The sequence below is a fragment of the Helianthus annuus genome, chromosome 10 (genome assembly GCF_002127325.2).
Source record: "Helianthus annuus cultivar XRQ/B chromosome 10, HanXRQr2.0-SUNRISE, whole genome shotgun sequence".
Classification (NCBI taxonomy): Eukaryota; Viridiplantae; Streptophyta; class Magnoliopsida; order Asterales; family Asteraceae; genus Helianthus; species Helianthus annuus.
In genome coordinates, this window is record NC_035442.2 from 125,502,269 (window position 1) to 125,524,383 (window position 22,115).

The window sequence follows — 22,115 nt, forward strand, 5'->3', positions numbered from 1 at the left end:
TGAATATATATATATATATATATATATTTTATGCGCAGTTCACCGAAATGGAAACACATCCACCGACATTGTTAACGGTATAACACTAATTCTTTCATTGTCCATTTCGATTATTTTACGCCTACTTAGTTAGCTAACTATTATGCTCGAATTGTTTATTAATTCTTCCATTTTTCTATTTATGTCTCTTCAAAGTTCGATGAGGCAGAAGACCTTTATCAAGCATAACGAATGGTATTATTTTAGCTATATATTTTTATAACAAAATGAAAATTATCCTTTCTTTATTTACAACTAACTTTTTTGATTTGTTTTTGTTTGTTGATTATAATTTTTGTCAATATGTCTACGATTTTCTGTTAGCTGTCCTCCCAATTGTTACTCGAGACGAGGCATCTCATAGAAGGAAATTAAGAAAATTATACTTGGATAATAAGAGATCAAATGGAGGAACTACATCGTCATCCCTCAATATTGTATCCACCAATATTAATTCCACTTCCACTCCGTGCGTTACACAACATCGTCCAGTTTCACCTGATGGTATGTTATTTTAGAGGCTATACATTGGTTTAATTTTTTATATATTATTTTAATTACGTTTAGAAATAATTAACTTTTGTATAAATGCGTGACAATGAATTTATTTGGGGTGCTTTAATATTTTCTCTTAGTGACTCTGATTCTACAAAACAAGGATAGAGATAGCATGCGATTACCTAGATCTATTATTGACAAAAGAAGATCTACTACCATAGGTGTTACATCGGATAACATAGTCAACGTTATTGGTTGTCACAATAATCCACTCCTGATGTGGCTAATAATGTTACTCCAAGTCCGTCAAGTATGGTAACAAGTAAGTACTTTATTAATTTAATGTTTATATATTTTATTATGTTTGTATTGTTTTGCATCGATATTTTGAGTATGCTTTTTGTCAATTGTACTAGGTAACATTAGTTGTAGTATCAGCAATCTGACAACGAGAGAAAATGGTTTTCAAATTAATATTTCAACTGGCATCACATCAACCACCCGCACATCATCATTGAACTGTAATTTGCCAAGGCTATCATCTGGGAAACGTAAGTTGGTATCCAAACCACGTATTTCATCTCCTATACCAATGATTGACTTGACCACAGAGGAAACCGTAGAACGAGATCCTTATAAAGGTGTTTCTACGGGTTAGGTTTGGTGATAAGTAGTGCTACATAGTGTAAAAATACCAAGTCTTAAATATGTATATCTTATTATTGTAATGAATGTTGTATATATAACTCTAATGTTGTATGTTTTAACAGATTATTTGGATCATGGTGATCAAGTTACTACTTATGAAGTTTGTTATGCAAAGTTACGGGATGCAGAGAAAGGAAGCGGAAGAAAAGAGGGTGGCAAAATATGTCATATGTTATGTTGTGGTTATGCCAAAGTTGTGTTACCTGATTACAAATCTGCGACACCTTATTATAAAAGTCTATTCATGTCCAATGACAATGAAAGCATGCACTTTCAGAAGAACATTCGACGTTACGATTCTATGTTCGCGTTTACATCAATGGGTGGTAAGGTTGACCAGACCATTAATACTGGTAATGCTCCTTTTTGCTACAGAAGTAGTGGTGAAAATTATAATTCTATTGGTAGTCTTGTGCCAGAAAACAGAGGGAAACCTAAATTTTGTCAGTTATACATATACGATACTGAAAATGAGTTGGCAAACAGGCAATCAGTTTTTAGGTACCATGCATAAACTAATTTTTTTTAATAACATTTATTTTAAGTATATATTTACTTACTATTTCAATTTTATGAAATAGGTCTTCAAACGATGCTTCTTCATCAACCTCTTCAGACGAAACTGATAATAAGCTGATACAACAAATCAAAGCAATGTTGGATACCAACAATGTGCTTGTGAAAATTTATAGGATGGTTAGAGATTGCTTCCAACAGAATCCTAATACTACTTTAAAGCTTCGCCTTATTGGGAAAAGAGAACAAGATGGTCGGACTTATAACTTACCTACTTCCTTCGAGGTTGCTGCTCTTATTGTTGGAGATATTGATAACGCTCTTGAGAATAGAGATATCGTTGTCGAGACACAAACAGGGTCATTAAAAAGAATAAGTGAGTTGCATCCTTCCTATCTTGCACTTCAGTATCCTATTTTGTTCCCATATGGAGACGATGGTTACAGAATTGACATACCCCATAGGGGTGTCATTGATGTTACTAACAAGAAACGTCTGAATTGTACAAAGAGAGAGTTTTTTGCGTATCGTGTACAAGATCGTAGTAACAAGTTTTCATTGATTCTAAATTCTCGACGGTTATTCCAACAGTTCTTGGTTGATGCTTATACGATGATTGAGAGCGAGCGACTTAACTTTATAAGATTACAGCAACATGATCTCAGGTCTGATACATACGAGAATATCCGAAAACTAAGATATAACGGCCAACAAGATTTGTCTAAGGTTGGAAAACGTATTTTCCTTCCATCTTCGTTTACAGGCGGGTCACGATATATGATGCAAAACTATCTTGACGCTATGGCCATTTGTAAATGGTATGGTTATCCCGACTTTTTTATAACCATTACCTTCCATCTTCGTTTACAGGCGGGTCACGATATATGATGTATTTTTGAACAATTAATCTACTTAAAGTCATATCAGTTTGTACAAAACAAACAACAATTTAATTTTTATTCATACACTTTTATAATAACTTGTATTAACAGATATACTAAACGATTTTATTGTTTGCCTCTATACAACTTTTTGTATAATCAATTAAGTTAATATATAGTGATATAAGCAATTCAGGTTTAAATCTCTTTTTTTTTCCGTGATCATTGTATTGTTCTTTTTTTTCTATTTAATATTTTTAGTGTTTTATTTTTGTTTAATAAACATACAATATATTTTTTTCCTTTTTAATAGGAGAGAGATATAACTAGTTGTTTGAAACACTATTTTGGTAAGACCATTGGGTATGGTGGGGCTTGGGTTGGGGCATTTGTTGACACGTGGAATGGGAGCCCCCCACCGCCTGGTTACGTGTCCCCGGGGTATGGCGGGCCGTGGGTTAGGCTTGGGTTGGGTTGGGTGTGGCAGATTGTTAAAAAAAAATAATACAAAAAGAGCAAGCCAATAAGAGCAAGCCAGCTAGCATGTCCCCCCGCCCCACGTCCGGCTTGAAATCCAAGCCCCAAGGGCCACGCCCCAACCCAAGCCCACCCGGGGTGGTGCCTTGGGCGTTTTCCCCCAACCCACGCCCAAACCCTCGCCCCATACCCCATGGCCTAAATACTTTTCAAGGAACACCATTTTGGTAAATATATTTTTCCCACGTACACTATTTTAGGAAAAAAACTCTAATATTTTGTGTAAAAAATGTATATTACATAAATGCTAATTAATGTTACCTGATCAAAATAAATATTTAGCTTTCCAATTCAAATTCTCATGCTTTCCAATTCAAATTCTCATACTAAGACCATGGGGTATGGTGGGGCTTGGTTGGGCATTCGGTGACATGTGGAATTGGAGCTCCCTCACCGTCTGGTTACGTGTCAGCGGGTATGGCGGGGGCGTGGGTTGGGTGCACTGGTGGCATAAATTAAAAAAAAAAAAAATTTACAAAAAAATTTAAAAAAAATACACAACATTTAAAAAAAAAAACCTACAACTTCATTAAAATTTAAAATTACATAATCCTAAAAATTACATAATTTATAAAAATTACAAAATAAACCTAGAGCGTTAAATAAATTTCAAAAAGGTCGATCTTGTCGAACGCCTTTCGCTCCTTGCCTCGAAACTCTATGTTCGCCACCGCCACCCGGTCCTCGTGGCTCAACTCGCCGCTCGGAACCGCTTCGTAGTAAGCCTTGAAACGGTCGAGCTTGGGCCGTAGCTCGCGCCATTTATGTTGGCACGCGTTGAGGTTGTGGTGGTCGTTACCGACGTTATGTTGGTAGGCCGCGAATGCTTCCACCCAGTATTTTGTTTGGCCCGGTGGCCGTCCCTTCATAGCGTCGATGACGCTAGTGACGAGTGCCATTTCTTCTTCATGGGTCCACGATGCCATAGCGGTGTTGGGTTCGTGAGATGGGGGGGACCCGTGGGGTAGCGGGTTCAAGAGAAGGGGTAGCCGGTGGGGTTTCGGTTCGTGGGATGGGGGACCAGTGGGTGGGGGTTTACAAATATATAGAGGGTTGTTGGGAGACCGGGGTGGCGGTTTGGTAGTATGGGGGGACCGTTTGAATTTTAAAATTCAAAATTTGAATTGTAACCGCCTGATGTGACGAGGTGAGCAAATGATATTCCGCCAGCTCGCTTGGCCATACCGCCCCACGCCCGGCTTGAAAGCCAAGCCCCAAAGGGCCACGACCCAACCCAAACCCACCCGGGGTGGTGCGGCGTTTTACCCCAACCCACGCTCCAACCCAAACCCCATACCCCACGGCCTAATTGTCCACTTTCACATTATTTTTCTAGTTTATCATGATCATTTTATCTTTGATCATAAATTGCATTAGTTCAACAATCTTAAAATTATGTCCATTCTATAACATAATACTTTAATTTGTTACTTGTGTTTTGTACGTATTTTACAATAAGTTAATAATGCCAAAATACTTATTGTACGCATCCCGATAAATGTTGTGACAAAAATTGCAGTAAAATTAACTCGTAACAAAGTTCCCTATTAAATTACAAGAGCTATTGTCTTCTTTATCAACCATCTCATATTAATATAATATTCTTTTGTCACTATTGCTTCCTACAAAGCTACACTCTACTAACTCCTCATCATTCCCCTTTGTGTTTTGAAGTACACCAAGAGCTACTCACATGCAGAAACAAGAAAGCTATACCTTAGAAAAAGGAGAAGCCACTCAAGAGTTTGATGATGATGGACAAATTAAAAGAACAGGTACATGAACTGCATGTAAATTTTGGTCATTTTATACAAAAACCACTTCTAACTTTTTATTATATACACATATAGGTATATACATAGATATATATGTTCCTTTATAATTCTTCCATGATGGTTTTAAGGTGAAACAAATGCTAATTTGTCACTTGAATTTAAAAAAACAGAAAAGAACAAACATTTCATGCTTTGGCTCACCACATGCTCCACCGCTTGTGCGGGCCCCGTCAATTTCTCTGAGTTTCATTCTCCTTGAAATTTAGTCCTGAAAGGAATATTTCGGTGGTTAAATGGTATACTTCACAATAAAAAAATTGGGAGTTCAAATCCGGTGTAGATATTGGCGTATTTATCCTATAAAATCCAGAAATAATCTCGGAAACCTAGGAATTGATGTTTGAATTAAAAATCTAAGAAGTATTCTTTTTGAAAAAGGGGTTTTAACAAGAAAATTGTATTTTAATTTGTTTGATTAAAATTGAAGGTACATGGATGAGTGCGAGTGCACATATAATAACCGCAGTGGTTGGATCAGGAGTTTTGTCACTCACATGGTGTTTAGCGCAGTTGGGTTGGATTTTCGGGTCATTTTTGCTAGTAGTGTTTGCAGTCATCTCTTGGTACACATGCACCTTACTCACCAACTGCTACAGATCTCCTCATCCTGTTACAGGAGCTCGAAACTACAACTACATGCAAGCTGTCAAAACTAATCTTGGTAAAATTATTCTTTTTTTTTTTTCTGATTGTTTTTGCATTAAATATATATACTAGTTTAAATATTTTACGATGAGTCTATTAATATGTAAATTAATGTGGAAGGTTCATTTGAGAAGAAAATTTAATTGAGAAGAAAAAGAACAAAGGGTAATTTTGTAAATCATTAAATAGTTTTTTCACTTATCTCATTTATTATCATTTTTAACTAATTAATTAGTCATAAAGACTACTATCCTCCACACTATTTTTTTTTTCCTACACACATCAAAAGTTATCCTACATATTTCGAAATTCATCCTACACGTTGAAATTTATCCTACATAACTCGTAATTTATCCTACATAACTCGTAATTTATATTACACTATAAATTATTTTATTTTATTTTTTTGAAAAAATATATATTTTAAAGATAAGTTTTAAAAAATTTAATGTAATTAGCTATTAAAGAGGAAGACTACAAATTAATGACCTATGTAGATTTACCAAAGTACACTTATAGTAATATTAAATACTTATATTAAATGAAGTAAAATAAATCATTCTTATTGGTTGAAATTTCTTCTTTTTTTATTCTTACAAAATATTTCTTCTCATTTAAACTCTTTACTATGAAAGATATATATTTCAAATACAAAATAGTTAGCTCTTAGTCTTAAGCGATAACTTGTAGTATTCTAGATTTTTGTGGTTTCATGAAAGAATATATATATACGGTATAATAATTACGTATTGAATCAATCAAACAAAAAGAGAAAATTGGGGATCTATTGTGCGAGTCTGGGTGGTGGCCACGGTATTTAAGTTCCACCTATAGTGGGCCTGGGTGAGTTCCCCCCCCCCCCAGGTCTCAAGTTCGAGTCTGGGTGATAGGGGTTTCTCATTGAGGGATTTAAATTGAGGATCTATTGTGCGAGGGGGCTCTCTAGCGCGGAAACAGTTAAGACAACGTATGATAGACCTCCTGACATTCGCGAATAATTTACACCTTTCAAAAAAAAAAAAAAAAGTGAAAACAAGAGTTTTAAGCTTAGGCTACAACCATTGGTGACCAAAACCTTGGTTGGTAGGTCAAAAAGTAAAAAATAAAATAAAAAAAATCATATAAAACTCACGACCAAGTTGGTGTGTCAACTTTGGTTGATGATTTTTTTATTATTTTAAAAATGCCACATGTTGGCTATTGAGTGGTTCTTTTATAATTATGTTTTTCATTTTTGTTTTATAAACAATTAATTCTAGCTAAAACATGATTTTCTTTAATAACTTTTTAATACTTAATTATTAAAAAAATCCAAAAACACAGTGTTGTTTAACTTTTTTTTTTTGAACATATCCATATAAATTTTATAAAAAATTGAGTTCCTTCAAGAAAATATATTTTTTAATTATTTTTTTTATAAAAAATGCATATATCTTTGTTTTCCACATATACTAATCTTACTGGTTCGTTAGATTTTTTTCGATAATCTTTGGTGCAGTATATTGATAACAATATGATTACCTTTCCCACAAACATGAGTGACATTTTGTTGGCGCACAAACGAATATTAAGCTTATTTTTTGGTTGTTATAAAATTTATACCAAAACTTCGTTAATTGTTTATCGAACCTTTAATCATGTTGTGGTTCTAGGAGGGCGTCAATACATAATTTGTGCAATAGCTCAATATGGAACTCTCATTGGTGTAAGCATCGGATACACCATCACTTCATCAATCAGTATGGGGTAAGAACAAAAACTTTATTGCACATATCATTCTCCTGCCAATGTATTTTAATGACTTTGTTTATTTGTTTGAATAGGGCAATTAAAAGGTCGAATTGTTTTAAAAAATATGGTCATGACAAGGGATGTCACACATTGAATAGTCCTTTTCTTTTAATCGTTGCGTGTATAGAACTCGTTTTGAGCCAACTACCTAACTTCCACAAGCTATCGTTCCTTTCCATCATCGCGGCCATCATGTCTTTTGTGTATTCAACCATTGGCATGGGGCTCTCCATTGCCAAAATAGCAGGTGAAACATCATTCAGACTCATCATAAAATGATGCATCAAATATCTGTTATATATATGGTTAAATTAACAAGTAGAACAATCTATTCCCAATCAACAATTACATTATTAAATGTGATGATGTAACCATCAGATCATAACCATTTTCACTAGGCAATAATTTTTATACACCAATTTAAGGCTATAGGGTGTGAGGATCATGGTTGGGACATAATTTGCCACCTATGAACATGAATGGAAGACTACACCATCCCCTTGATTGATCCACCATGGTTTGCATGGATTAAACCATGGCAGCCATGGTCCTCCTTTCCATTTTTCAACAAATCATTTCCTTTTTGTTTAGACAAAGATAATAAATAAGGGGCTAATGGTTTGGGTCATGACTATACCCTTAGGGTAGTGGTTTTGGATGGTGGATTAAAGTTTACTTACATGGCATTAACATGGAGGGTCATGATGGTCATGAGGGTCATGACCACACCCTATAGTAAGAGAAAACCCAATACATCTGGGAAAAAATCCCTTTTGTCGGAATCGAATCTAGAATCTAATGGTGCCTAAGCCTTATCCCACCCCAGGATGCCACTAGGCTATAATTATCAATTGATTAAAAAATTTAAGTTGTTATTAATTAGTGATTTAATAATGGGAGTGCTTATCTCAACCTATAACTTATATTTTTATGAATCTTAAAATAAGCCTTTTTTTATAAGTATACCGAGAAAAAAATGCTTAAAATAAAAATCGGCATTTCTTCTAGTAATTGTAGTAGCTTGAAATATATGAAATGCAAATCACTTTCACTGTGAGAGCGAATACAAATAAAAAAGAAAATACTTTATATGATATATAAAGTGTTGCAGCTTCACTATTACATACATCAAAAACTAATTATTTTTTTATTCTTATTTTGCTATATGTAAGTTTTTGTTTCTGGTTAATTATTCATATAGAATGATTTGAGTATGCATATACATAAACATCATAAGCTGTTTGGTCACTTAATTAAAAATACTTATTTTCTTATTTACGTAAAGAAAGTAAAAGAAATATAAAATTAACTGTATGTATATTTGAGTAAATTTTAATTCATTAAATACAGATTTCATATAGTATTTCTTAAATTATTTAATTCACAGAATGAATGCGACTATATAAATTTAATTCACACAATGAATGCGACTTTTATAATAATTATTTTTTACAGTTTTATAATAAAACTAGTTTACAACCCCGTGTATTACACGGATTGAATGACGAAAAATGTAAATTATAAACTTGTATATAATCCTTATTAATGAAATGACTTATTTAGATAAACTAGTAAAACAAAAGAACAGTTGTACATGTGATTTGATACTTTATTAATAATTATTGTTTATATCCAAATAATATATTTTATCTTAACAAATATATATGGTCGGGGTAAAATGAAAACTTCTACGAGTTGTGAAAACTTAGAAAACTCAAACTTACAAAAGGTTTCTTTGAATTTTCTACAAAGGGTGTGAATGAGCGGTTAAAAATTCAAGGTGTTAAACCTTTTGATTTTGGATTCAACTGGTTAAAACCACTAAAACATAGGGACTCAAAAAATAATTTACTATTAATTAAATTTGAAATTATACGTTTGATCTCTAACTATATTAAATAATATTATACTTATTATATTATTTGATACATTTATATTTGTTATAGATAATATTATACTTATTATATTATATTATATTTTGTGTATAAAATTAATATGTAATAGTATTATTAGGAAGAATAGGTTTATTTTAAGATTCATAAAAAATATAGATTATAGGTATAGAGAACCACTAAAAAAATTACCATGAATAAATCACTAAGTAAAATACTATAAATAGCGACATATTTATGCTTATGCTTGTTCTATTCTAAGCTTTCGGATTTTTAAACTAAAAATTGGATTTTATCTTTCTAACTCTAAAGTTTCATTATTTGCAATTTAAGTCTAAGTTCAATATTTGGTAACTTAATTTTTTTGATTAATTTGATTTTTCCCTTTTAATTCAAAAGTTTTCATTTTTTACAATTTATTCTTTTAATTTTTTACTTTTAACCCAAAACTTTTAATCTTTTCCAATTTAACCACAACAATTTTTTACTTTCAACTTTGGTCCCTTATACTTTTAATCTTTCGCAAGTTTTCTGTTTAATGTTTAGTTTTAAATTTTTCGAGTTAACACCCCGCAACGTGCGTGTGGGTTCAACGTTTTTTCATCTATTTTTTTCCTGTTTGACAGACCCGTCGCAGCACGTCTATTTTTCCCCGTTTGATAGGTCTTTCGCAACGCTCCGGTCAGAGATAGATTTAGTTATTATTTTATATGTTTTACACACAAGTTCGCGGTCAGGGGCGATTCTTAATAGAGCTGTGGCAGGGCCACGGCCCGGGCAAGTTTTTCGGCCGTAGTGCTAATTTTCCGCATTTCGATCGAAATTTTTTATATATACTATGTTTGGCCCGGGCTTGCCCGGGTTTTTTTTAGTGCCCGTGTCTTTCTACCCTGGCACGTTCAACGGGCAAGATCCGCCACTATTCGCGGTCATGTAAAAAACATTTACCTTTCATCTAATATGATATATAACTAACAAATCTCCCACCGCATTGCGATGGGTGACAATTCTAGTTAATAATTATTTAATAAATTAGAGTCATTCAAAGTGATAAGGAGTGAGAAACAAGTAAATATTCATTAAAACATCACTTTGGTAAATAGTTTATTATCAACAATATTTTGGTAAATACCTTTTCTATCAACACTACTTTGGAAAAAAAAAATTCGAAGAAAAAGCTATCATACAAAGAAAAAAATGTTAAATGCATTCGATAAATCGATAACTATTCCATTATGATACGAGAGACTTATAATTAAAAATGCTGATTATTATTATTATTATTATTATTATTATTATTATTATTATTATTATTATTATTATTATTATTATTATTATTATTTATCTTTTTTTATTATGTTTGAATGATATAGGAGCTGGCCTTCCTAAAACTAGTATTGGAATGCCAACTAGAGAAGATGTGTCAAGCAAGGATAAAACATGGGACATTTTTTGTGCCATTGGAGACATTGCTTTTGCCTATGGTTTCGCTGATGTTCTCGTTGAGATACAGGCATATCTCTCTCTCTCTCTCTATATATATGTAGTGAATACTAATTATTGTGAAAAAAAAATCTAAATCGATTAATTTATAGACCAACCGTTTAGATTTTAAAAATAGTGTTTCTTATATATATAAACTAGATTATAACCCCGTGTGTTACACGGGTTAAATAAATGTAATTCTGTATACTTTATAATAAAAACATATTATGCTTAAAAACATATGTATTACACGAACCGAATAAAACCATGTATCATACGGCTTAAATATCATCTGTTAACATATGGAGTTATCAAGACATATCTTTAAAAATGAACTTTGATGTGAAATTTTTAAATCCTGTTAAGTTAATTTTAAAACATACTAGGTTAGTTTCCCGTGTGTTACACGGGTTGAACAATTTAAACTATATAATAAATCCTATGTCTTCTAATACATGAATTAAATATATGTAAAATTACTTTTATAATTTATAACCTGATTAGATGGTTATAAATTAATATTGATCATAATTTTATCACAATTAAATATAATCACATATTTTTTTAATGTTTTTCAGTGATGGATGATCGTATAGCACAAATATTTATTATGATTATCAAAATTAACCAAGATTACTTATAATTATCATACTAAATAAGTCCTAAATCTTTTATAGTTGATTAATACCATATCCATATGTCCTCTAAGAGTTTACTTTATTATATAGTAAAGATAAAGATTTTAATTGTTATTTGTATAGATATAAATAATAATTATCTATAATAATTAGGTTGAAGAGATTAAACTAAATAATATTTCATAGGAGATTATCTATAATTAATTAGAAGATATTAAACTAAATGATAATTATCCATAGAGTATATGACCTAATATTATAACAAGTGTCCCAAACATGGTTTCTTTTATTATATAGTATAGATATAGTCTATATAGATATAGATTTGATGTATATTTATAACTTTATTCATTATTTTATTTAAGTTGAATACACTTAGTTTTGGATTCGATAAATATGAAATAAAATATTGTTAGTTTATCGTTAAAAAATCATGTTTAAATTTCTAAATTGTTAGTTGGAATTTTCTTTTAAATTTCAGGTTATATATAGATTTAGAATCACAATAAAATTCTAATATAATATTTAAATCTTTTTAATTAAAATTTAAAATTTAACAATAAATTATTGATGCCCTCATTGAATGACATGTGTCTCAAATCAGGTTTCTTTTATTATATAGTATAGATAGATTTGTTTGTTTTCCCAACTCTCTCCTAGTTACTTATATATACTTAGTTTTATTATAATTAACGATATTCATTTCATTATATATAGATAATTTTTTATCGTAATAATAATGTGATCAGAATGATAAATCAAACATAAAAAGCCACCGATAAAGCCTTAATATCGTATATTTTAATCCAAAATATGTTACAAATGAATAGAATTTAAAAGAATATCAAACGCTAAGTTGTCAACCTCACAAATTCGAACTAATATGCAGATAATCTCCATTATAGTATTAGAAATCACCCATAATAATAATTATGACTATTATTTTTTGTTTTTTAATATGTTGAGCGACACCATTTTAAAGTTGATGAAACTTTTAAGTAAAAAATTAATAGTTAATTTCATATTAAATTCGTTTGTAAAGTTAATGATTAAGATTTTCGAAACTTAAAAACTCCAAACTTTCAAAAACAAAATTAAGTGTTCGGCTAGCATGGAAACATATAAATACTTCAACTTATTTATAATTGTTTAAATTCAAGATATTTATAATCGTTTGGATAAATGTTTTTGAAAAAAAAAGACATTTATCTCAAGTATTATCTTTAATAAAAAATTAAGTAGGTTAAAATTTAATATTAATTACCATTTAATTAATAAATAAGTATTAAAAAGATACCTTCAATGAATGATATGTGTCCCAAACTTGGTTTCTTTTATTTTAGTAGATAGATAGATGCCTAAGTTATGTACATAAAAATTATCAAACTAATTTTTTCAAATATGCTTTAATTTTCCTATCATTTGCCTACACATGTGTAATAAATATAACCATCACATGAATAACAACTAAACTAATTTGCTTATATTATTCTAAGGAGACAGAAGTGTAAAACAATATACTACCAGAAAACTTCGCTGTTTCCTACACCATTTTAGCTTTACTATAGGGTGTGGTGTGGATGAGTTTGGGTTAGGGGCATTGTTTGATACGTGATAGATGTTGGTTTCATCGGTTCACACCTAAAAAAGTAGGGTGTGGAAGGGATGTGACCAGGCCGGCGTTAGGGTGCCATGTCATTTTATTATTTTTTTAAGTGGACAATTTATATTAAACGTATATTACATTGATTTAAAAAAAATACATAAAAGGCAACTCTAAAAAATAAAAAAACCTACTTACTAAATCCAAAAAAAATTACTTAATAAATCGTAAAAAATTAAAGAAAAACTACTTATAAAATCCTAAAAAATAAAAAAAACTACAGAGTACGATAAATATTAAAGTGGGCAACCCACTTAAAATTCGTATTCTCATCGTGTCTGTACTTGATCTTCGCGATTTCGAGTCGATCGTCATGGGTCAAGTCGCCCGCAGGGACACGGCCGAAGCAAGCTTTAAAGCGATCCAACTTTGGTTTGAGCTTACGTCATTTGTGTTGACACGCGTTTAAGTCGTGACGCGTGTTGCTGACGTGTTGTTAGTATTGTTGAAACGCTCGACCACAATACGCGATTTGACCGCGTTGTAGAGTACGTTGGGCATCGACAATCTATGTAACAAGTGCGATTTCGTCGTCTTCGGTCCAATGCACCATGTTTACCTTCGTTTTTTTTCTTTTTTTTTTGGGTGTGGGTGTAGGTGAATATGGGAAAATATGGTTTGGGGTTGGGTATTTATAGGTATAAAATGTATTTTTTTTTTAAATTTGGTTTAGCATAGCGGCTACCCCCAACGACTACTTTGAACCAGCCAACCACAGCCCACCATGTCACCCAGATCCCCCGCCCCACCCCAGACACAATCTCCACGCCAAGCGGGCAACACCAAGCCAAACGCTGAGCCAGGATGGTGTAGCCAGCGTTAAACCCCCTTCACCGCCCCAACCCACATGCCATAGTCTTATGAATCCAGTTTAGAACTTTAGATCCCCCCACCACATATATTAACTTCTTTTAAAAGTCTTTCCTTTCCTTAAAATTATAAAACTGACATGTAAGTGTGCGTGAGAGCGTGTGGTGAGCTTATTAAAAGGATGATGATATTTACATACGCATTTTATGTCGACACCCCCTAAGTGCGGTGTTTAGGGTTCTTTTCCAGACAAAAGGTGATATGACTTTGATACGAGGTTATATTCTGTACGAGGTTGTCAGCTGTGTCACGCGTAACCCTAAAGCGTGCTTTAGCCATATCGAAGGATCGAATCGACGCATATTGAAGGCTAATGTACACACTCGTTGACCTTAATGTTTTCCCAGATGTTCAAGATATAGGCTAAGTATGTATAATTGTAATCCAATTAAACCAGTTATAATCCAAAAGTGTGTTTGTGATTGTTGTTGTTCAAAAGATGTGTTTCTATCATGTGTCATGCCAACCCGAATCTCACCCACACAACCCGTACGACCAAAATACGCCATAATACGAACAATAGAGACATAATACGTCACTTACAGAAAATCTACGCAATAATACGACACTTACAGACGGTAAACGTCACGATATCGAATGGCACCGACATGGCCCGTAGGGCCAAAATACGCGATAGTACAGAACAATAGTGACAACAAACGTCAAAATACAACATTTAATGACAAAACACGTCAAATACTGATCCGATAGGATGTGTGTACATACAACACGACACGTTGGACTACAAGTAAAATCAAAACAGAATCACACGAAATCATGGAATACGGCAACACACGTGATCGAACTTATCCGGAACGTGTCGTATAGACCATAAACTTCGTAAAATGACTTGTAATGGCAAAATATGTCACGATACGACAAGTATAGGTGCGTTTTTGAAATAAAATCAATTTAAAAAAAAATAGAAAAAACCCCAAAACGCCCAGCTTTGCCAAAGTGCTGCGTTTTGGGTTTCAAAATTTACATTTTTTTTAATTTGTTATTAAATTGTTTTTTAAAATTGTTTTTAAAAATTGTTTTTAAAAATTGGTTTTAAATTTGTATTTTTTAACAAAAAAATATGGATATGGATATGGATTTTGACATGGATATGGGTTTAGAGGATCAGGATCTAGTCGTAGTTGATCCACTACACGGTCATATGTATTTGACGTTCCCGTTGGCGTCAGATAGGCATGAGAGGTGCGTGAAGTTGCGCACCATGGAGATAGGGGCATGTCGGGATTGATTGGGAGCTTAGTGGACGAGGCCGCGAGGGCGAGGGATATAGTTGGGTTGGATACTTCATTTGCGTGTTTGTTCCAGGCTGCGTTGGAGGACTCGTATCGTGAGATTGCAGTCGAGTTTATTTCGTCATTTATATACACGCCGCATTCGGATGATTATATGGAGGACCCATACCATGTTGTGCATGAGATTACTTTTTGTCTGGCCGGCCAGGAGTTTGGGATGAGTCTGCGGGACTTTGCCGTCCATTCAGGTTTGTACACACAGGCCGAGATTGATACAGATGTTTATATGCATGGGGTTAGAGCCTTAGACAGGCACACCCTTATTAGTTTTTGGATGGCTATTGCGAGGTTTCCTTTTATGAAATCCTCGCAAAAGGCCACCGCCATCAGAGACCCCTTGTACAGATACCTTCATTGCTTCATTGGGTCATTGATCGTGCCCCGGTATCACAGCCAGGACAAGGTCAACATGGGTGACCTTTTTCTTTTTGTACTGCCTACTGCGACCCCAACTGTGCGCGCTCGCTGCGTACCTGGCGGAGTACTTTACTGCCGCTTATCATAGGCAGGAGCGCGGTAGGCTATACGGCGGGTCCTACGTTATCGCGATGGCGCGCTTTTTAGGGATCGTGCCCGAGAGTGACCCGCTGCTGTCCCCGGCCATTCTGTCGACTAGATTAAGCCGAGCATCAGCATCGAGCATGCGTTTGACACACCAGTTTGACGGGATTGGCCTGTGGTTCCGGACGCGCGATTACCAGGTTAGGGACGGAGTACTAGCGCCTCCGACTATTCAGGTTGCGGCTCGACGGGCTCAGCGTGAGGCTCTAGGTCTGGATCAGCCTAAGGATCAGGTTCAGCCTCCGCCTTCCCCGCATTTGCCTCCAACTGATCATGTCTTTAACGACGAAATCCCACCATCGCCGCTGCCGCCACCTCCGCACCCGCCGCAGTACCCGCAGAACGTCTATGCAGACCTGCCTCCTGCTGCGCAAGCGGTGGCTCAGGACTTCGATCGGCGCCTCCGACGTTCTGAGCGATACCAGATGTGGATGATAGAGACGCTGATGGAGCTTCGGGCTCACGCGGGATTGCCGCCCCATCCACTGCCACCGTCCCCACCGCCAGAGGATCAGTAGCTTTAGTTTTTATTTTGTATTAGAGATTCAGTTGTACTTTTGTATTAGACATTCAGTTGTACTTTTGTTTTGCATGTACAAATTGATTTTATATGTGTATGCAGTTGATCTTTTGTTTTGTATATACAAACTTATTGTACGGTGTTTTAATTAAATATGCTCGTGTAATTTAACAAAATAAAATCGGTTAACATTTATAAAAAACAATGGCATAATGAAACGTATCTTATAAACGACTGTTATAAATTAACTATAACCGGTACACTCACGTTAAACGACCGTTATAAATCAACTTTAAATTATATATGTTTTATAAAAATAAAACAAAAATCTATAACTTTTCAACAAAAAAAAAAAAAAAAAACACAACCAAATACAACCAAACAAGAAACCAACACCCCACTTTTTTCACCAAAACCTCACTTTTTCCACCAAAAAACAGTCCCACCTAAGCGCGGCGCTTGGGCCAAAGCACAGCGTTTTAGTGTGTGTAAATAGTCAATGGCGTGTGTGAATAGCCTAAACCTATTAAAAACACCAACTCATTGTGAGAAAAAATATTATTTACTTGGAGTTTGTTAGGAGAGAGAGTATAAAAAAGTTTTAAAGATTATACAAAAGAGAAAATTACAAAACAATATAACGGTGAGCGGAGTGGAGGCAGTAAACCCACTTGGCACCGTTCGGTGACCACCGCCAACGTTTTGCCGATTTCATTTTACCGATTTTTGGTTGTAATTTCGGTGAACCTCCACCGACTCGGTGAGAGGGAGGGAAGGGGGAGAGCGATGAGTGTGTGGTGGGGTCCATTCTTTCTCAACCAATCACACATTTTTCTTTTAAAAAAATAGTTTACCTAAACCCCATTAGGTAAACCACCGCCAACGTTTTTGAACATTAAGTAAACAATTGACGTGACACTGTCTGATTGGGTGAATGAGAAGTTTGCCTATTCCAAATAGGTAACCACTCCCTTCACCCTAAGTTTATCCATGAAATTTTGAAAATAGACATTAACTAGACTTAATTAGTATTTTCACCATGCCTATATGCTTAACAGGCACTTTTCATCAAAAAGCGTACACTTTATAAGAAATTATTCAAAACACCTTTTCTACTACACTAAGACATATAAATTCAACAATTGAAAGCTAATTCTAAAGAATACATGTAATTACATATATATATACAAAGGCTATAATCTAAGAGACAATCACTCAAACAATTTTGACACAATTTTAACTGATTAGTGTGATTGACTTCATTTTCTTTTTGATCATCTTGAATTAGTCAATATCCTTAATTAATAGACTTAGTTAGCACCTTCTACCAAAAAGTGTAGACTATATATTTTTTTTTTGGAACGGCAAACAGAATCAATCACGAGCACTCTCGGGGCACCCACTGGACAAACGGAGTACTCCGAGAGTAACCTAAGTCCACCACCAATTCCGGGGAAAACCCGGTAACCCCAACCGTCCGTAGGCACGACAGTGAACTTACCGGTAAAACCCGTTTGGCTTAAGGATCCAACCCAGGTTTCCCTGGGTCTCCTATCATTGCCCACCAGTGCCTCACTCTGCACCAAGTGGGAGTTGAACCTGCATCTCTCAAGAGAAACGCAAACTCTCCACCACTTGATCTAGAGATCATTCACAAAACTGTAGACTATATGCTAGTAATCTCTGTGACCAAGGTGGATGTCTTCTGATTGGAAAAAGTGAGGGGGTAAATTTCACGTCTATTTTTAGTGTTTTTGGCCACCTTTGAATATTATAGTAATAATTATACATAATATAGGTGATCGACTCTCGTAGTTCTTTTCAACTCAAACCTTTCCCATACGTGTTTGGGTGTGTGTATGTATTTGTGTGTATATGCTTTGGTTAAAACAGGAACATGGTTCTCTTAAATAAAAAGTCTGAGAATACATCAATTCATAAAGCTTATATATTTGATTTCATATGTTTATCAATGAAGATCCTATTTATTTGATGATAACAACTCAAACTTAGTTAGAAGTTTTATCTTTGATTAATAGTGTTATGAATCCGCTTAATATATAAATTTAACTATGAATCAAAATTATAAATTTTGTATAGAAGTACACGATATGTCATATGTAGACATGAAATCCAAGTAAAAGGTTTCTTTTCACATATATGTAGGATACATTAAAATCAAACCCTCCGGAACACAAAGTCATGAAAACGGCTACCACTGTTGGGATTTCAGCTTCTACGTTATTCTACATGTTGTGTGGGCTACTTGGATACGCAGCATTTGGTAACGATGCACCAGGGAATTACTTAACTGGGTTTGGTTTCTATGACCCTTTTTGGCTCGTTGACATTGCGAATTTGTGCATTGCTATACACCTTCTTGGTGCTTACCAGGTACGTAATCGATCTAGTACACTTCATTACTCATTTACTAGTTAAAAGTTCAAGTTAGACATCTTTTCCAAATGTTTAAACTTCATGACATTTTATTATAGGTAATAATGCAACCAGTTTTTGGGTTCATAGAGAATTGGAGTCGTAGAAAGTGGCCAGAAAGACGATTCATCAACAAGGAATACGCCATTGGCTACTTTAGAATCAATCTTTTCAGGTTAACATGGAGGTCGACATATGTTATACTAGCAACACTAGTAGCAATGATGTTTCCATTTTTTAATGCTTTTCTTGCTCTAATCGGTTCAACAACATTTTGGCCATTGACAGTATATTTCCCTATAGAAATGTACATTGTGCAGGCAAAGATTCGAAGGAATTCATTTCGTTGGATTTGGTTGAGGGCACTGAGCTTGGTGTGCTTGCTTGTATCGTGTCTTGCTGCTGCTGCATCGATTAGAGGTCTTGTTGGGTCCGTCCAAACCTCCAAGCTCTTTCTATCAGTGTCGTAGTTCTTAGTTTATGTGTCTTTTTTATTTTGTCTAAAAATAGTGGTAATTGTTGAACCAAGGCGTCATTTATGCTTCGGATCTTATGTATGCATCATTTATACTTCTGATGCTTCCAAGTCTATGTAGTAGATCAAAACAGATAGTTACTTGCAACGTGTTTAAATCCAACGTTTGCAATGAGTCTATCCAACCATTCCAATGAGTCTACCGGAATATTTACAGGTTTAAAGTTTGAACTTCAACTTGGGGATTCATAGCGCACTTGGTAATTTAAGATTGTTAGTGTAAAGCAGTAAGGCTAGCCATTAAAAAAATAACTTGAGGTTTCATATATTGACATGTACGTCTAAAAAAACATACACACATGTACTCCCCAAACTTATAACCACTAATTTATTAATTGTTGTCAATTGTTTTTACTTTTATTTCTCTCATCCACTTTCTTTATTTATTTTTATAAATTCTTAGAAATAAATAGATAAAATAAAAGATTATTATTAGTAGAGTAAATTACAAAAATCGTCGTTTATGTTGACATCAGATTACAAATCATGTCCTTTGCCTTTAATAATTACAAAAAAAAAAAAAAAAAACGTAACTTATGTTTGCAAAACCTTGCAGATCACGTCCTTTGGCCTTAACCTTGTTTGTTTTTAACGTTAAATCTGACCACATAGACCCCACGAGGGTATTCTGTTCATTTTACCCCATTTACTCAAATTAATAAACATCAAAAATTATAAATTTTAAAAAATAATATATCTCTCTCTAGAACACACACATATACACTATCTTTCACTTAACCTCCACCATCAGCCACCATCACTACCACCTGCCACTACCACCTACCAACCTGCCACCACACCATCCACCTTACACGACCTAAACATCCTAAAACCACCACAATCGCAACACCATCTCCACATGGAGAAACCAGAGAAATCGAGTTTTTATCTATCTCAATGATGTCAAATTGAACGATGATTATAGGTGGTGGTTCGCCACCCAGCGGCGCTAAGGTTTCAAGGTGCAAGTGGTGGTTGTAGACTGTGGATGGTTAGGGTTTCGAATAGGTGTTGGAAGGCAAGGGGGTGGTGGTTCTGGTCATCTGGAAGGGAAGTAGATGGTTGTGGTCGGCTGCAGGTGGTGGTAAGCTGTGGTGGCGGCGATTGCTGTTGATAGGTGGTGCTAACGAGGTGCGGTGGTGGTGGTGAAAATGTGCTTTTTAATTTTTTATGTTTTGAACGGGTCTTTCAACAACCCCAAATTCCAACCCCACTAATTTCTCTAAAATTGTAAATAAACAAATTGATTATTAGAATACTTAATTTGTAGGTTCTATGTTGGTTCTTCACCATTTGTTTCTTCAACATTTCAAGATCTTAAAGATGATTGAAGATGATTCTTTGTTGGCTGTGGAAGTTAGAGAGTGTTAAGAGAGAGAATGAGAGGAGAGAGAGGATCTGATTTATATATTTTAGTATTTTAGTATTTAGGGTAACATGACTAAAATATCTTTGTGTGGGGTCAACTTGCTCATATTTAACCATGAAAAATAATTGGTCTAGGGCCAAAGGACATAATGTGCAAAGGTTTCTAAACATAGAGTACGTTTTTGGTAATTATTGAAGGCAAAAGACATAGTTTGTAATCTGGTCTCAACATAAAAGACGATTTTTGTAATTTACTCTTATTATTAGTATATATACAATTACCAAGTTTGTGAATAGTAATCTTGACCACTTAGTATATATACAATTACCCAATGTTTTAAAAACCGGTAAATACCGGCCGATTATACAAGTATTACCGTTTCCAGATCTAAATCCGGTACGAAACACCCCGGTAAATAAGTGAAACGGCATAAGGTTTGTACCGGCGGTAAAATCCGGTATAACAGTTTGAAACGTAATACCGGTACCGGCCCAGGGTTATTTTAGTTTGGGTTGTTACTTACTTTTATTATATATGTTACTTATCTTACGTAATTTTTATATATTATGCTTATTCGTAACTAAAATTTTTTATTTAATATTGTATGAAACGAAAATAGTTATCCTCTAGTTGATGTATTCGTGAACTTGATGTATTCAACACCCAAATGACTTAAACATATTGTACATTTTCATTTAAAAGAGCTTGTTGGAAATTGAATATTTTTCGATTATCTTTTGGATTATTTTTTATTATGGATTTACTTTTGAATCATCTTTTAACATATAGGCAAAAGATCAAATACAAATAATCTTAACATACTAAACATACAAATTGAAGGAAAACCCAAAAAGACAAGGTGGTATTTTTGTAATTACCACCAACTATCAAAGTTACAACCAAAAATACCTAAAAAAACACAATTTTTTTTAACATTTTTATTAAAAAATCGCTACATTTCGTTAGCAAAAAAAAAAAATTTTTTTTTGCTGCTACTAAAAGTAGCGATTTTTTAATAAAAAATGTTAAAAAAATAAAATAAAATAACTTGTGTGTTTTTTTTTTATTTTTTTAGATTTTTTTAGGTTTTTGGGGGGGTTTAGTTTTTAGCATTTTAGCTTGGGTGGGTGGGGGGGGGGGGGTTAGGTTTTTTTTTTAGGTTTTTGGGGGGTGGGGGGGGGGGCGTTAGGTTTTTTTAGGTTTTTGGGGGGTGGGGGGTTTAGGTTTTTTTTGGGGGTGGGGGGAGTGGTTAGGTTTTTTTAGGTATATTTGTAGAGTAACTTTGATAGTTATTGATAATTACAAAAATGCCACCTTGTCTTTTTGAGTTTTCCTTCAATTTGTATGTTTAGTATGTTAAGATTATTTGTACAAGAACTTTAC

The 22,115-nt window shown here is 34.0% G+C and overlaps 1 protein-coding gene across 1 annotated transcript; it reads left to right on the forward strand.

Moving 5' to 3' along the window:
• The first annotated feature begins 4,820 nt into the window (after nucleotides 1-4,820).
• On the forward strand, nucleotides 4,821-19,400 carry LOC110884619 (amino acid permease 6). Its single transcript, XM_022132342.2, has 7 exons — nucleotides 4,821-4,954; nucleotides 5,442-5,675; nucleotides 7,312-7,405; nucleotides 7,483-7,697; nucleotides 10,716-10,855; nucleotides 18,559-18,786; nucleotides 18,888-19,400. Exons 1-7 carry the CDS (start codon nucleotides 4,873-4,875, stop codon nucleotides 19,296-19,298), a joined length of 1,404 nt encoding a protein of 467 aa, XP_021988034.1. The 5' UTR covers nucleotides 4,821-4,872; the 3' UTR covers nucleotides 19,299-19,400.
• The last annotated feature ends 2,715 nt before the right edge of the window (nucleotides 19,401-22,115 follow it).

Bases quoted from the DNA above. Each gene is read 5' to 3' on its own strand.
- LOC110884619 (XM_022132342.2), top strand. From the start codon at position 4,873: ATGCAGAAACAAGAAAGCTATACCTTAGAAAAAGGAGAAGCCACTCAA. The intron at 5,676-7,311 runs GTAAAATTATTC...TTGTGGTTCTAG, and splicing joins AGCTGTCAAAACTAATCTTG to GAGGGCGTCAATACATAATT. The intron at 7,698-10,715 runs GTGAAACATCAT...TGAATGATATAG, and splicing joins CTCCATTGCCAAAATAGCAG to GAGCTGGCCTTCCTAAAACT.